Genomic DNA, 14,439 nt, shown 5'->3' on the forward strand with positions numbered 1-14,439 from the left:
AGCGTTTTCTGCAGGAGAGAGGAGCTTCTGTTAGTGTGGGCTTTGGCATTTTTAGCTTTCAAGACATTTAATAATCACAAGAACATGTATAAAAGCTGAAAAGGCACAACAGATCCCCTTTAACCAGGACAAAAGCAGTAAATAATCAGAAGAGAACAGGTCAGTAGAAAATGTTTAATCATTTCTGAGGAAGAGACAGAGCATAGTTTGAGTTTCATTCTTTGAGTCGGGGCTACTAGAAAATCATTTCTATACAAAAGAGGGTTGAGTCTCAATAAAGACAATAACTGGAAACATTACACAGAATAGATAAATTCACCTACAATGTATAAATGAAATATCTGGTAAAACAAAGCTTTTTCCCTACAGAGGAGGGAGCTAACACACACACACACACACACACACACACAATACACACTGACAGTGTTCACAATAATATTGCAAACAGCCCGAGTACATTTTTCTACAATATTTGGACAAAAAAGCACCTCAGAGACTAATAAATATGTCAACAAACACTAGAGTGAAGGCAGAACATGGTGACTAAGTCATAAAACTAGTTTCTATGGACGACATGACGCGTTCAGTGCTCATTAACAACTAAGTCGGTGCTGTGACAGACTTCACTGCTCACCGGGTTCACTATACTGTTGTATTTAAATCACAGCGGTTTCTGTAAATACTATCGCACGAGTTATACATGAACATATCTGACGGCTCTACACATCACACGAAACTAACACATGTTGAAGAGGAGGACAGAGACTCTTTGGAAGGAGGAGAAAGCTTGCAGCTCTGAACTGTGTGAAAATATCTGTCCGACTTTAATGCCCCGAGTGTCGTGTTGGTTATTGCTATATTGCAAAACATGAGACATTCTGGTGTCGTATGAAGACAACAAGACAGACTTCAGGACTCTGCAAGGGTCGCGGCTACACGAGGGCAAAGCTTTACAGAGGACATCGTAGAAAAACTGGCAGAAAAACAGCTCGTTATCATTTATAGTTTAAAGAGACTAAGAAAAAAGTCCAGTTGTAAACACTTCTAGCTTAAATCAGTTCACATTATGAAATTTTTGCTTTCATGAAATGACAAATCACAGTTACTATTAAAAGGCACTTTCTTTCAATTTTTGATCTTCATCTTTGTTCTAAGATCTTGAGATGAAAAACACTAGCAGTGATCCGAGCTACACCCGTCAGACTGAGAGGAGAAGAACCTGATTGATTGGTGGACGATCATCTGTTTAGAAAGTCCAGCTGGTTCCACTAAACAGAAACAACAAACGATGCCGCTTTTCACAAAAAATCTTGAAGCAATGTGCCGACACGCACGTTTAATCTGTCTTCAGCTTATCCCGGCGGTCAGAGGTCGTATTCTGCTGCACACTGCTGCAGGTACCATTCATACAGCTTCCCCTGTGGAGTCAAAATGTTACTGTGTGAGATTCATTTAGATGTGCATTGAAGTTGTAATTATTTATATTTTCATGAAATGTAACCACATATTTGATGCTGATCATGGGAACATTTTGTACAACCAGTGATGGATTAAATGTCAGATTTAGATTTTAGGATTTAGCTGCAGAGTTGTGGGCCTTAAATCCAATGAAAGTGAACTGAAAAAAAAATACAAAGCTCTGTAGAGGTGCAGCTTTAAAGGGATATTCCAGTGTAAATGTAATCCATGTTCTAACACACCGTGACACCCAGTAGGACCCCCCCCATCGAGAGATAAAGTTTGCAGAGCGCTAGCTCACGTAGCTTTAGCGTCCTCAGAAACGACCGCACGACAACAATACACTGCAGTGAATGGATCCAAATATAAACCGCCACCAAAAAGCCACAAATAATGCTCAGAACAGCACCAAACTTCAGCAACAGTACAAATAGGGTCTCAGCACATAGTCCGGGGCATCTAACCTCCGCTAGCTTAGCTGGATTTCTACTGTGAAGCTGAAAAACAGAGTTCAACTCTCCTCCATCAGCTTCCGGGTCGGGAAGTCCCGACGCGGACGATTACCGAGTGCGGTTAGAATGCTCAATTCTGTTCTTTTCCCTGTCCGCTCTCGATAATTACTGTTATAAACTGGCAGGTAAGACACAATATGAACTTTGATTGCTTTTCCATGGAGTCATAATCATACATTTTCATCCATGAGCCGCGGAACTCTACTGCACTCGGTAATCGACTCGTCGGGACTTCCCGTCAACAGGAAGCTGCTGCAGAAGAGTGGTAAATTTAGTCAGCTTTTCAGTAGAAATCCAGCTAAGCTAGCAGAGGTTAGATGCCCTGGACTATGTGCTGAGACCCTATTTGTACTGTTGCTGAAGTTTGGTGCTGTTCTGAGCATTATTTGTGGCTTTTTGGTGGCGGTTTATATTTGGATCCATTTACTGCAGTGTATTGTTGTCGTGCGGTCGTTTCTGAGGTTGATAAAACTCCGTAAATTAGCGGTCTGCTAACTTGATCTCTCGAGAGGGAGTCTAACACAGTTTCACGGTGAGTTAGACCATGGATTAAATATACACCGGAATATCCCTTTAACTAATGTACTTTAAGTGGCATACCTTCTTAGTTTTGACGATATCCTGGATATAATTGCTGTACTCTGCCATCGCCCTCTTCTCCTTCTTCGTCAGAGTCTTATTCCCTCGACTGAGAAGAAACAATATCACAAAACTCGCACTTTCAACAATCATTTCCAGCATGCATGAGAGTGTACGTATTTGTGCGAGAGAGAGGGTGTCTATGTTGGTTTAGGTTCAGAGGACCTGGATGTGTTGGGATTGTATATATTTAACACTCACCCTGCAAAATATTTGGCCAGGAAAAGCAGGAGGTAGCAAAACGCCCCGAAAAAGATCACAAACACAACTTGTCCATCTTCTGGTATCCAGTCCCATATGTGCATCACTATTCCCTGTGAGACACGTGTTGAACAGACAGAACAAAGTGTGCACTTAAAAAAAAACTGAGAAAAACACAGAACGAAATGAGATTTTCTTCCTCTGCGTGACTCCCGGGACTTACCGTGCAGATGGAGACGGTCCGAGCCGTCCCTTCGCCCAGCAGCTCATCTAGTTGCTCTTTGGAGAGTGTGTGCACAATGAAGCTGAGGATGAAGAGGGCAGGCAGGACAATACCCAGGGCCCCGCACAAGAACGAGTGAAGACGGACGCTTTTGTTGTAGCTCGCATCCTCCCTGCGCGCACAAAAGAGGATATCTGGTTTTAATATCATATTCTCCACAGCGGGTAATATCTGGCGCCTCTTATCTCCTCCGTACACACATGATATGGGTTATTTGCTCTGAGGTGCCACCTGTCATTCTGTATCAGGGTAAATTAGCTCCGGCAATAAATGAAACAGAGCAACACAAGCTCACCTGTCCTTCTCCAGTCTGCTGCTGATGGTGGAACAAATGAGGTCAGAGTCCTTCTCCAGCTGATCCAGAGTCTTCTGAACGGCCTGGTTGATGGTCTTCTCGATGGTCTGACACACCCCATCGATCTGGTTCACGCACCGGCTCGGCTAAACGAGACAAGGCGCGTCAGTCTTTGGGAATAACCGTGCAAACGCCAGTGCATCTTAAAGAGGGATGGTCTGGAAACTTCCACGACAAATCCTGAGGGTGTTTTTTGACTGACAGCAAGGAAGCGATGCTGCACTTGCTCAGCGAAAAAGAAATTGGAGGTCAGGAGGGAGGGATGCACAAATCTACCGTGCGGCGTGGAGTTTTGCGGCTGTAGATCACAAGATGGTGCAGCGATAACTCAAGACCGGGGCAGCCGGTGTCAAAGGTGGCTGATCAAATGCGATGGTTTACAGCCCCTCCTCCCCCGCAAACAGTGGATAACTCTCTCAGTGATCATATTGCAAAACAAATCATCCTGTTCCAGCCATCAAGACCCAACAGGAAACCTGAAGTGGGGAATTTACATTCAAGGGCAATCAATGACTGCTCAGCCCCAAGGATAGCAGAGAGCTTTAAATCCAGACTCCAGATCGGAGCTGGATCGCTTAAAGGAAAAGACAAGACATAAAAGAGTCTCCAATCCGGTGACGAGGAAACACGGCATGATTGAGGGGCAGAATCAGACGGTTATCGTTGTTCTCATTTATTAAAGCGTGCACATTTTGACTCGGACTGCAATACACAATGTTTTTGCTTCAACGTCGCTGTAAAGTAAATGTTGATAGGAGGAGAAAAACGACACCATCTGCATTTAGATTGGCTTCCCTACAAACCTCGCTTTCGCTCCCAGGAAAATTAAGGCCGTCAGCCCGGCACCACTTCAATCTGCTTTCATGTCTCATTACAGACTAAATGATTGAATAAACTCGTGTTATTTCCTGTGTTGTTGTTGGTTGTTGCTACTCAGGAAATCAGAAGCGGTTCAGTTGTGATTTTTCGATAGCAGCGGCACTAATCACACGAGCTGGACACACCAGGGGAGGAAAAGGTGACTGTTCCCACTTTGGGTCTGCATACAAATGTCCACCTTCTGTACCTAATTATGCCTAAATCTCATCCTGGTTAACTGGCCATCATATGAACATACAGAGAACAAGCAGTCTCACCTTCGATGGGTTGGGGATGTATATTGTCGGCATCTCAAAACCACACTTGTTGAGACCTGGACGGCGACACAGTTCCTGAACTATCTGCATCATCACCCTCTGCAGACGCAAAGAAGCACAAGGGATTTATTTTAACTTGAACTTTTTAGATGGAAAAAAAGCCAAATATTAAAGAGGAATTCTGGTATTTTTAAACATGGCCACTATAGCTACATGTTTTTTCAGACACGTGGAACAACAACCTGTCAGCGGCAAAAACACGCAATTTAAGTGGATGGATGTAACTTGATTAACCTTTAAGTGGACGTACCTGTCTGTCTGTTTCACTCCCAGCCTCATCTGCCTTGCTGAGGTAGAACAGCAGCTTGTCTCCACATTTCTCACTCAGCTGCTCCACGATGTTGAGCGTGCGTTTGCAGAGCGCCTGACCCATCGGGTCGAAAAACACAAACACCAGGTCGGCCTGTTCTCCTGCAACAAAATGTAAATGAAATGTTCGTCAGGAGATCACGACAGCTTCAGAGCAGATGGTTAAACTCGGCGCTGCAAAGACGTACCCAACCAGGTGATGGCGCTGTTGACGTTAAAGGGGTAGACCATGTCTCCGTCCACCAAACCGGGCGTGTCCACGAATGTCACCAGGCTGAACTTCTTCTGCTTGGAGGTGGAGATCTCAGCGGACAGATAGTCGGTAACACCTGGAAGACACAGACAACGTGTGTGTGCGGGTGCTTCCTTCAGGGAAGCTACAGATGTGATAAATGAAGGGTCGACTCCCCGCAGGAAGCCGTCACCTCTAATGACTCTATTATTATATACAACTGGGAGCCGCAGTGCAATCAATACTCGGAATATCAAGAACTCTGTCAATTTTTTGGGGGGTGCTTGCAAGGCTGCATTTTCCAAGAAAAATGTAAAAGGTTGATCTGCGTCGAGGAATCCTGCGGCCACACCCTCGCAGACAAAAACTTCTATTGAGTCTCGTGAAAACACTCGCCGAGGTCCGTCCTCTCTGAGCATGCTGGTTGTCATGGTTACACACAACAGCTCTTCAACTGGCAGCTTTAGCACGCAGCGTGGGGACATAAAGCTAGCCAGTGAAGAACGACTGTGAGGCAACGCACTGTGAGGGCTACGGTACTCCGACGCAACCGCCCCACACGACTCTGAGCTTCAGAACAGGATCACCATTTAGACCCACTACTCACGAAATAGACCCCACCCACATGCACCACCCCCATCCTCCCTCCACACACACACACACACACACACTCTGGCTTGGGATGACACTGAGCTGTTTCATAGGAGGAGGCAGGTGTTAACAGCCAGCACAAATCACATCCTTGTGCTGCAGCGAGCACGACCACTGCTGCTGTGGCACATTAGCATTCCCTTATGCTTCTCTTACATCAGCAATGCATCTCCCTCCGATCACGCGCCTTTCCCACGGTCTCGCAATCATCGCTGCACCACAGGTGACGGGAAATATTATCAAGATGCCTCACATAGATCACCGCGAGGCTGCCGGTCTGTACTTAACCCGGTCAGGATCGTACAACATACACATGCATGCATCTTTTGCAAAGAAAAGTAGCAGTTAGCTCATTTGAAAATAAGTGGATAAAATAGCCAAGATACAGACATGTTCACAGCCCTCTGAGTCTCCTGAAAGGTGACGAGGAAACGTGAGCGATACTCGCCAATGGGTGCTAAGTTCCTCAAGTGACTGTAACTGAGACGGCAACACTGGAGGTCCTGTGAACGATGAAAAGGGCAAAGGCTCTAATAATGCTGCATCGACTGGAGGACTAAAAAAGAACTTGTTGGGCTAAACAGGTCAAACGAGACGCGTCGCGAACATTTCTCAACAAAAAAAGCGAGGAAACAACACAGCCTAACATCTCATGACTCACTGGACCTGTGACGAAAGAACTGTCACAATCCCCCGAGCAGCATGTAGCCTAACTCTTGACAACAGGTTGATGAGAGAGACAGAGTTAAACATGCTTCATGTAAGTCTCAAACAAGATTAAAAATTCTCTCCTGGTGTCTCCCAAAGGAGACCACACTGTATAATCAGCAGCTACACCCACATAAGGATATATGGTTCTGTTTTTCTGATGAGTCATCCTCATGAGTCGCTGTGACAGGTAAACAAATGCCTGATATAGAGTATTTCCTGAGGGCAGCGGTGGAATAAAAAGGCTCCTTGTATTCCGGCAGCCGATCGTTGGTGCTGCAGGCCTGCAGAGCGCTCGCTGCTCCAGTCTGGGCTGTGCCGTCTCTAATGGCTGTGACATTTCTCAGCAGCTCCTCCACTGCACTGCTGTCGATGGGGCGTGTGACTCACACGCCATACCGTGAGCGCTCCGGTCCGCACTCGGTGAACCCTCACTCTGTGCACGCTCACCGTCAACGCACACACATACATTAACTGCCCTCCCCTCCCCCTCTCGTCTACGCTGATGCTCCCACTCAGGCGGCAGGCACACCCAGACTTTCTGCATGACCACCTCAACATCAGGAGGCTTCAGAGAGCTGAGACCAAAATGTGCTGCTGATTGTGTCTCATTCTGTGAGACACTCTCATGTCTCAGACAACACAATGTAACAAGAGGGGGGGGGGGGAGCAGTCTGGTCTGATTTAGAAAAAAGCTCTGACTCAGTGTTGAGTCATCAAGGTGAAGCACCTGAAGTCAACATCATGTCACTAAAGATAAGCCCGACAAGTCACAACTAGAACCATCAAATAACTTGCACAATTTCTGTTCGTGCAAACGATGAATTGTTCTTTTTTTGTCCGATCCAAAACAGAAAAACTCAACTTTTTGTTTTTCAAACTTGAGTCTGTAACGTTCACTTCGATTAACTTTAAAAGTTTCCAGCGGCCGGAAAGAAACCTCAAATCTCAAAGGAGCTGATCTGCCTGCTGCACCTCCTGCTCACTCTCACCAACACAGCCTCTCCCTGCTTTACCACCAAATTTGCGTCAAAACACTTTACCCTCTCTGTTTGCTCTGCGGTGGTTGTTTCTATCATGACGCCAGCGGAGGAAAAAACTAAATCAATAGAAACACAATCATCTGCATTTCTCCATTGCACACACTTCAAAGGTGACTTCATCCATGTGACATTTTAGGCATCACGGTAAAGAGTTAATGAGAATGTGCACAAAGACTGCAGTGCTGATCGCATCATCCTACAGAGGGAAGAATGTTTCGTGCAGTTTCAGCATCAAACACGTAGAAAACTCCTCTAATATGTGAGATGTTTATAAATGTTTCCGTAGTGTGACGCATCAGAATATATACGGCGCAAACTCTGCATGCAGAAACCACATCGACGAATAATGATTCGTTTAGGAAGATGAGAATGGATTATTTGAAAGAATACTCACAGACGAGAGGAACGGTGTTTCCACATCACCACATCTTCATGGTACAATGCTTTCAACAATGCACTTTTTAGGAAGCCATTACGAGTCACTGATGAAGAGGAGGCTTACCTTTGAACTCAAGGAGTGGTCGAAAGTGAGGGTAGAGATGTAACGTTGCATTTCCCTGCGAAAGAGTTAAAAGTGACAGTGTGAGAAACAACCTGACGAGACGAAGATGAATCTGCAGTTTGCTACAACAGAGTCGTCTCTCTTCTCAGCACTTCGTACCCGAGTCTCACACCAGCAGCTGTGCTGCAGCTCGGCACGCTCGCGCTAAGCTTTTCCTGTACACAGTAGATAATCCTTCCATTCTGCAGTCCACAGTGCAAATATATTATTCATCTTCATCACCTTCACCACAGCAGGATATGATCAGAGAGGCAGAGGAAAAGGATGAGGGAAGATGGAGAGACAGGTGTCTCCCCAGCCCATTTATATGCTGCAAAGATGCCTCTGTGTGTGTGTGTGTGTGTGTGTGTGTGTGTGTGTGTGTGTGTGTATACAACAGAGCCCCTCATTGGAGCAGCATGCAGAATGAGAAATCTCCACTGACTGAGGGAGTGCCCTCCAACACATCGTCTTCATCGGCCTCTACGACGGGCTGCAGCTTCAGTTCCCGTTAATTTACTTAAAGGAGACTTTTTCTAAGACGTGGCCAGAATCTTTGTTTAAAAACATTTTGAAAAAAAGAAATTACAAACAAAAGAAGTGTTGCTGTTATGCCAAAGACGTATGTGAACTGTGCTGCAGAAATGTCTACTGATGTCAGCTGTAATACCAGCTTGCGCCGACAGGAGGCGATAGTGTGACGGCTCCTGTAGCGTCAGCGCGAAGATATACGCTACGTCAGCTAAACGTAGTTATCACAGTTGCCTTTCGAAGCATCTTACCGTCAGTGATTCTCTTTTGCGACCACTTGTGATGAACGTGAATCCCTGCGTTTCAATGGCGACGCCTGTTTTCTGTATGTGCTCTTCAGCGTACCTACGATGAAAACAACAAGTATAACAAACGGGTTATTCTAGTAAGGCTGCAATTATTTCAACTGGGGCTGCACAATTAATCGAAATATATTGAAAACACACTGCGGCTAAGTGCAGTAACCAAATTGCAAGAAGCAGAAATCTTTTGATAGAAGTCAAAATGTGTGAAGAGCTGCGTTTTAATGAAGCACTGTGGTGCCGCAGAGACGACCTGGCCTGTAAATCTTGTTCTCTAGATGCGAGAACACGGTGTCAGCATTATTTTTTCACTAGTTTTTCTAGTGATGGTATAATTATGTGTTTCACTGTGACGCAAAAATTATAATTCCCACTAATCTCTGTCAAAACAACTGCAATATGATTTTTAACCATTTGACGCAGCCCACATGCTCCCAATTTATCTTGACAAGGGCGTTAGATCCCGGCGGAAACACAGACAACCAGCTGGCAAAATAAATTGCACATACTTTTTTTTTTTTTTTACAACTCGTTCGTTTGGTTTTAAACATCAGAAAATACTCAGAAATCATTATTCCTCATCGCACGAAAACCAAAAGATATCAAACTAAAGCGGAAAAATCCCATATTTCACATTAGAGTAAAACTAGTCAGTGATAAGTGAATGTAAGAATTATTATTTTCCAATTGTTCTCGATCAGCTAATAAGCTCAGGTGATATCCAAAATTTGATATCAGGATATTTTTCAGCCCAAATACTGTGACGGACAATCTCATCGTTGCTCGAACTGTGCTGGTAGTTAACACCTGCTCACAGCAAAGACCACATGTTTCAAATCTGAAATGTCGCCAAACTGGGGAGCTGCCGTTCTTAGAAACTAAGTCCTCCATGCCTGTAAGCTAAACCGCTGTGTGTTTGTCGCTACATCAGGCCGATTAAAGCTCAGCAGCCTCCCAAATAAGTTCTGCAGGCATTTTCTTTTCAAAATAAAAAAGGCATGAATATGCTGGAACAGCTGTTTGTCAATTCTGGACTAACACCTCAGGATGTTGGATAATAAACTACACCGCCAAATAGGATTAAAGTGTTTAACATGTGCAGACAGCCACATAAAACACCATCTCATCTTGTCTGAGCTGATTTATCCGATTCCAATATTGTTAATCAGAACAGTGAGGACGAGCGATTCCTCTCGAGTGCTGCTGTACACAAAATGTTTAAGTCTACGAGTGCAGAGAGTCTAACTAATCCAATATCTCCATTCCTGTTGACTCTCAATCACACAGCAGCACATCAACAACTTCCTGCTGAAAACACCTCCAGCCTCGGGGCGAACAGCGGCTGTGAGACAGCTGAGCTCCTCATGACGGAGGCTTCAAAACACATTCCTAAACCAGCTGAGAGCGACAATTCAATAATAACAGAGTTTTACGCCCCTTCAAAACAGAACAGAACGGATGTGTAATAAATAACAAATATTTTTCAACCCTGGCTGCTTAAATTTTCTGCTTCCTGAATCTCGAAAGTGAACGACTGCTGCTTTTCTTTCAAGTTTTTAGACAGTTGCCACCAACAAAAAGGCTGTTTTAAAAATAATTCTTAGTGATAGTGACATTTGATATCATATACAAATGATTAAATGATGACAAGATTAAAAAACAGCTGCAGCAAACTGAGCTGTATAGCAGGATGGACTGTGGAAACGTTGCTAACAATTAGCAGTAACTGAGATTGATTGACAGAAATGCTGTTTACGTGATGTTACGATTAGGTTTAAGCGACCTGGGACGGCACCTGAACACTCACATATACGGACCAGGTTTAAAAAATATCAAAATTCTCCCTCAATAAGAAAAAAACGACTGTATTACCAGTTGATGAAGGAACTCTTCCCTGCAGAGTGGTTACCCATTATCATCACAATGATCTTCTTTCTGGGAGGCAGCAGCCGCACTCCAAGACTGCTGGCGATCTTCACCAGGCCTGAAAACACACACACACACACACACACACACACACACACACACACACACACAGTTAGCAGGTACGTATTAATCATCACCATGAAATGCTTAAAATCAGCTGTGAAAGAAAAATACAAATATACGAACAAAATCACCAAAAGAGCTTCAATACTTGTGTCGTTTCCGATCAACTCAACTTGTGGCATCTAAAGGAAATATTAATAGAAAACTGATGTTCTATTTTTATGCATTTCTGTAGTATTATTTCTATTATTTCATTTGTGCAGGGACAGTGAGGACGGAGTTAAACCACCACCGAGGAGCCTCTGAGCAGCAGCGTTTGTAATCAGCGATGTAACCTGAGTAAAGGTTAAATAAAAATGTACACGGCAGAAAAGCTAAATTGTTGAACTATTTGATATTTAATTTTATATGTTGAAGCTTAATTTAGAAAAGGGTATATTTTTGTATTTTGCTTACATTTTAAAGGGAAAATGTTTAATAACCTGTCTAATGTCTAAGAAATATTCTCCTATAAGCTCCTATCGCCATCCGGTACGCAATATGCGAACGTCTCAATTAATCCTCGACTTTATGAAACAGATTGTTTTGTTTTTACTGTGATGCAGATTAATGGTACAAATACTGAAATCCCACTTAAACCCACTGAGATCAGGCAAATGGTGTGCAACGGGAGAGTGTAAACTCTGCAGGTTTCTATTACTTTGGCTCTGCTTTGCTCTGAATGTCAGACCCGGGTGAGCACGCTAACTTCTGCCTCTCGAATTGATGATGCATAATCAACATCCGGTGGTGGCCTGTAAATAAAAAAGGACCTTGGGTCGATCTATTAAGGAACGTTTCATTACTGGACACAGTGTTGGAGGTGGAGCCCTGTTCATTCCTATGAAGACCAAAATGTTTGAGGACGTCCTGGCGATGAAAACACAGGCTAACTTGAAGAGGAATAAAATAATTTAATCGTGCATCTTTCCAAATGCAACTGGACCAAATGGCTGAAATTATGACAGTGAAACGAGTCATGTCTCGGGGTCTGTGACAGTCAAAATAACTAACCAACGTTTGACAGACGCTTCTTTCACAATGGGTCTATTGGTTTCAAGTGTTTCACAAGTGTAACACTTGAGATAAAAGTCACAGACGGGCCGCCTTCCTGCAGGAAGTGGAAATGGGATCAGTGGACAATTTCTGATTTTGATGGAAAAGCGGTACTAGTTCGTTTTGTTAGTTTCTTGTGCTGTAAGAGATAAATAAATGTACCCTGTATATATCGTTGATCGGCTGATATATCGGTCGGGCTCAAGTCATAAGTGGAGCTCAGGACTGAAAGCCTGAATCTACAACCCTCCTCCCACCCTCATTATCCTGCAGTGAAGCAGAGTTAACTAACATACTGCCACGACAAAGACAGTGAACATGTTAACGGCCACTCCTTGAAGTGCAAAGTATCCCCTCCCACACACACACACACACACACACACACACACTCATCCAGTGATCCAGTCTACTCCACAGTACACAACAGGATTATTGTTGAAGTCACCACATGAATCAAAGTAAAGAAAACCATAAAACCAAGGAGACATGAGGCTGATTCAGAGTTCAGCCACATGTCTGAGACAACCCTGCAGCAGTTTCACGTTGCATGAGTGTCTGTTTGTAAAGTTAACTGAGAGGTAAAGTGGGATACAGGCGTAGTTGCCCTGCAGAGGAGCCACAGCAGCTCTCAATGTCATGTGTGTGACACTGACAGACAGCTGCTGCAGACCTCCACCTCCTCCTGCACCTCCTGCACCTCCTCCACACACTCCACCAGCTTCATTTCAGGCTTCACTCCACCACAAACTTCACACTGACTCAACCGCTAACTTACATAAGAACCACAAGTACCCGTGCTGCACGGCTGACACTGATCGATCCACCGATCTATCGATTATTTACCGTTCTCGGTGTCCACATACAAGCTGTGGCATTCTTTCAGTATCCTCTCACTCGGGGTGGTGATAGCAGACTCCAGGGGGTTTGCCACCGAGCGGGGCTTTCTGCCCGACATTATACGACCAGCAGCAGCCACCAGCCACGACCAGCCGCCGCTCTGCTGTTTCCTCCAGCAGCGGGGGAAGACTTTCAGTGTTGCACAAGGACGCTCCCGTGCGGATGAAGCGCCCCCTTGCGGCCAGGCAGTGACGTCACACCAGGGACAGCCTCACTCCTCACACGTCATGTTCTCTGAAATGTTGTGTTTTAAGTGTGTTTTTAAATTGTTGTTGTGTTTTGAGAAATTTTGTGTTTTGTGTAATGTTGTTGTTTTGTGAAATGTTGTTTTGTTGAAGTGTTGTGTTTTGTGAAATTTGTTATGTTTTGTGAAATGTTGTTTTGTTGAAGTGTTGTGTTTTGTGAAATGTTGTGTGAAGTGTTGTGTTTTGTGAAATGTTGAGTTTTGTTAAATGTGTTTACTGAAATGTTGTGTTTTAAGTGTGTTTTTAAAATTGTTGTATTTTGTGAAATTTTGTGTTCTGTGTAATGTTGTTGTCATTTGTGAAATGTGTTTTTAAAGTTGTTGTTGCGTTTATTGAAATGTTGTTGTTTTGTGTAATCTTGTGTTTTGTGTAATGTGTTTTTAAAATTGTTGTTGCATTTATTGAAATTTTGGTGTTTTGTGAAATGTTGTTTTGTTGAAGTGTTGTGTTTTGTGAAATTTTGTGTTTTGTGAAAAGTTGTTGTTTGAATTGTTGCGTTTTGTGAAATGTTGTGTTTTCTGAATTTTTGTGTTTAATGAAATTTGTTATGTTTTGTGAAATTTGGTTTTGTTGAAGTGTTGTGTTTTGTGAAATGTTGTTGTGTGAAATGTTGTGTTTTCTGAAAATGTTGTCGTCATTTGTGAAATGTTGTGTTTTGTGTAGTGTTGTGTTTTATCAAATTTTGTTGTGTTTTGTGAAATGTTGTGTTTTGTGTAATGTTGTGTTTTATGAAATTTTGTTGTGTTTTGTGAAATCACGTTTTGTTGAAGTGTTGTGTTTTGTGAAATGTTGTTGTGTTTTATGAATGTTGTTGTGTTTTGTGAAATGTTGCCTTTTCCGAAATGTTGTGTTTTGTCAAATGTGTTTTTTAAATTGTTATTGTGTTTTGTTAAATGTTGTGTTTTGTTAAATGTAGCTCGACTGAGTGACTTCAAGCTGTTTCTGTTACAGTGGTTCTTTTGACTGCCGTCTGTGGAGGAGAACCAACAGCCGCCTGAAGATGATATCATCACTGTCTGCTGCTTGCAAGAACAAAAAAAGCATAAAGTGTTATTTCTGTTGTGGGTCAGATTTCCACTTTAATGCTCGACTGCTCAGACAGTAGTGTGCGCACATTCTCAGAGGTTCTTTCAGGATTAAAAGTTTCCGCCAGTTAACTATTTAACTGTTTGGGTCATGCGTGCTGAGCATGACCTTGAAAAGCCCCATAAGACTATTATCGGCATATCAGCAGCAACCCAGAGCAAAATGA

The 14,439-nt window shown here is 43.5% G+C and overlaps 1 protein-coding gene across 1 annotated transcript; it reads right to left on the reverse strand.

The window, feature by feature from the left end:
* Nucleotides 1-160: 160 nt before the first annotated feature.
* On the reverse strand, nucleotides 161-13,125 carry LOC115582001 (EH domain-containing protein 1). Its single transcript, XM_030417635.1, has 12 exons — nucleotides 12,889-13,125; nucleotides 10,834-10,945; nucleotides 8,911-9,004; nucleotides 8,090-8,144; nucleotides 5,142-5,282; nucleotides 4,895-5,055; nucleotides 4,585-4,683; nucleotides 3,389-3,534; nucleotides 3,034-3,205; nucleotides 2,811-2,923; nucleotides 2,571-2,658; nucleotides 161-1,418 (listed from the first exon to the last, which is right to left on the reverse strand). The coding sequence occupies exons 1-12, from the start codon at nucleotides 12,998-13,000 to the stop codon at nucleotides 1,365-1,367; spliced, it is 1,347 nt and encodes a 448-aa protein (XP_030273495.1). The 5' UTR covers nucleotides 13,001-13,125; the 3' UTR covers nucleotides 161-1,364.
* Between the last annotated feature and the right edge of the window lie 1,314 nt (nucleotides 13,126-14,439).

Source organism: Sparus aurata, chromosome 5, assembly GCF_900880675.1.
Source record: "Sparus aurata chromosome 5, fSpaAur1.1, whole genome shotgun sequence".
Classification (NCBI taxonomy): Eukaryota; Metazoa; Chordata; class Actinopteri; order Spariformes; family Sparidae; genus Sparus; species Sparus aurata.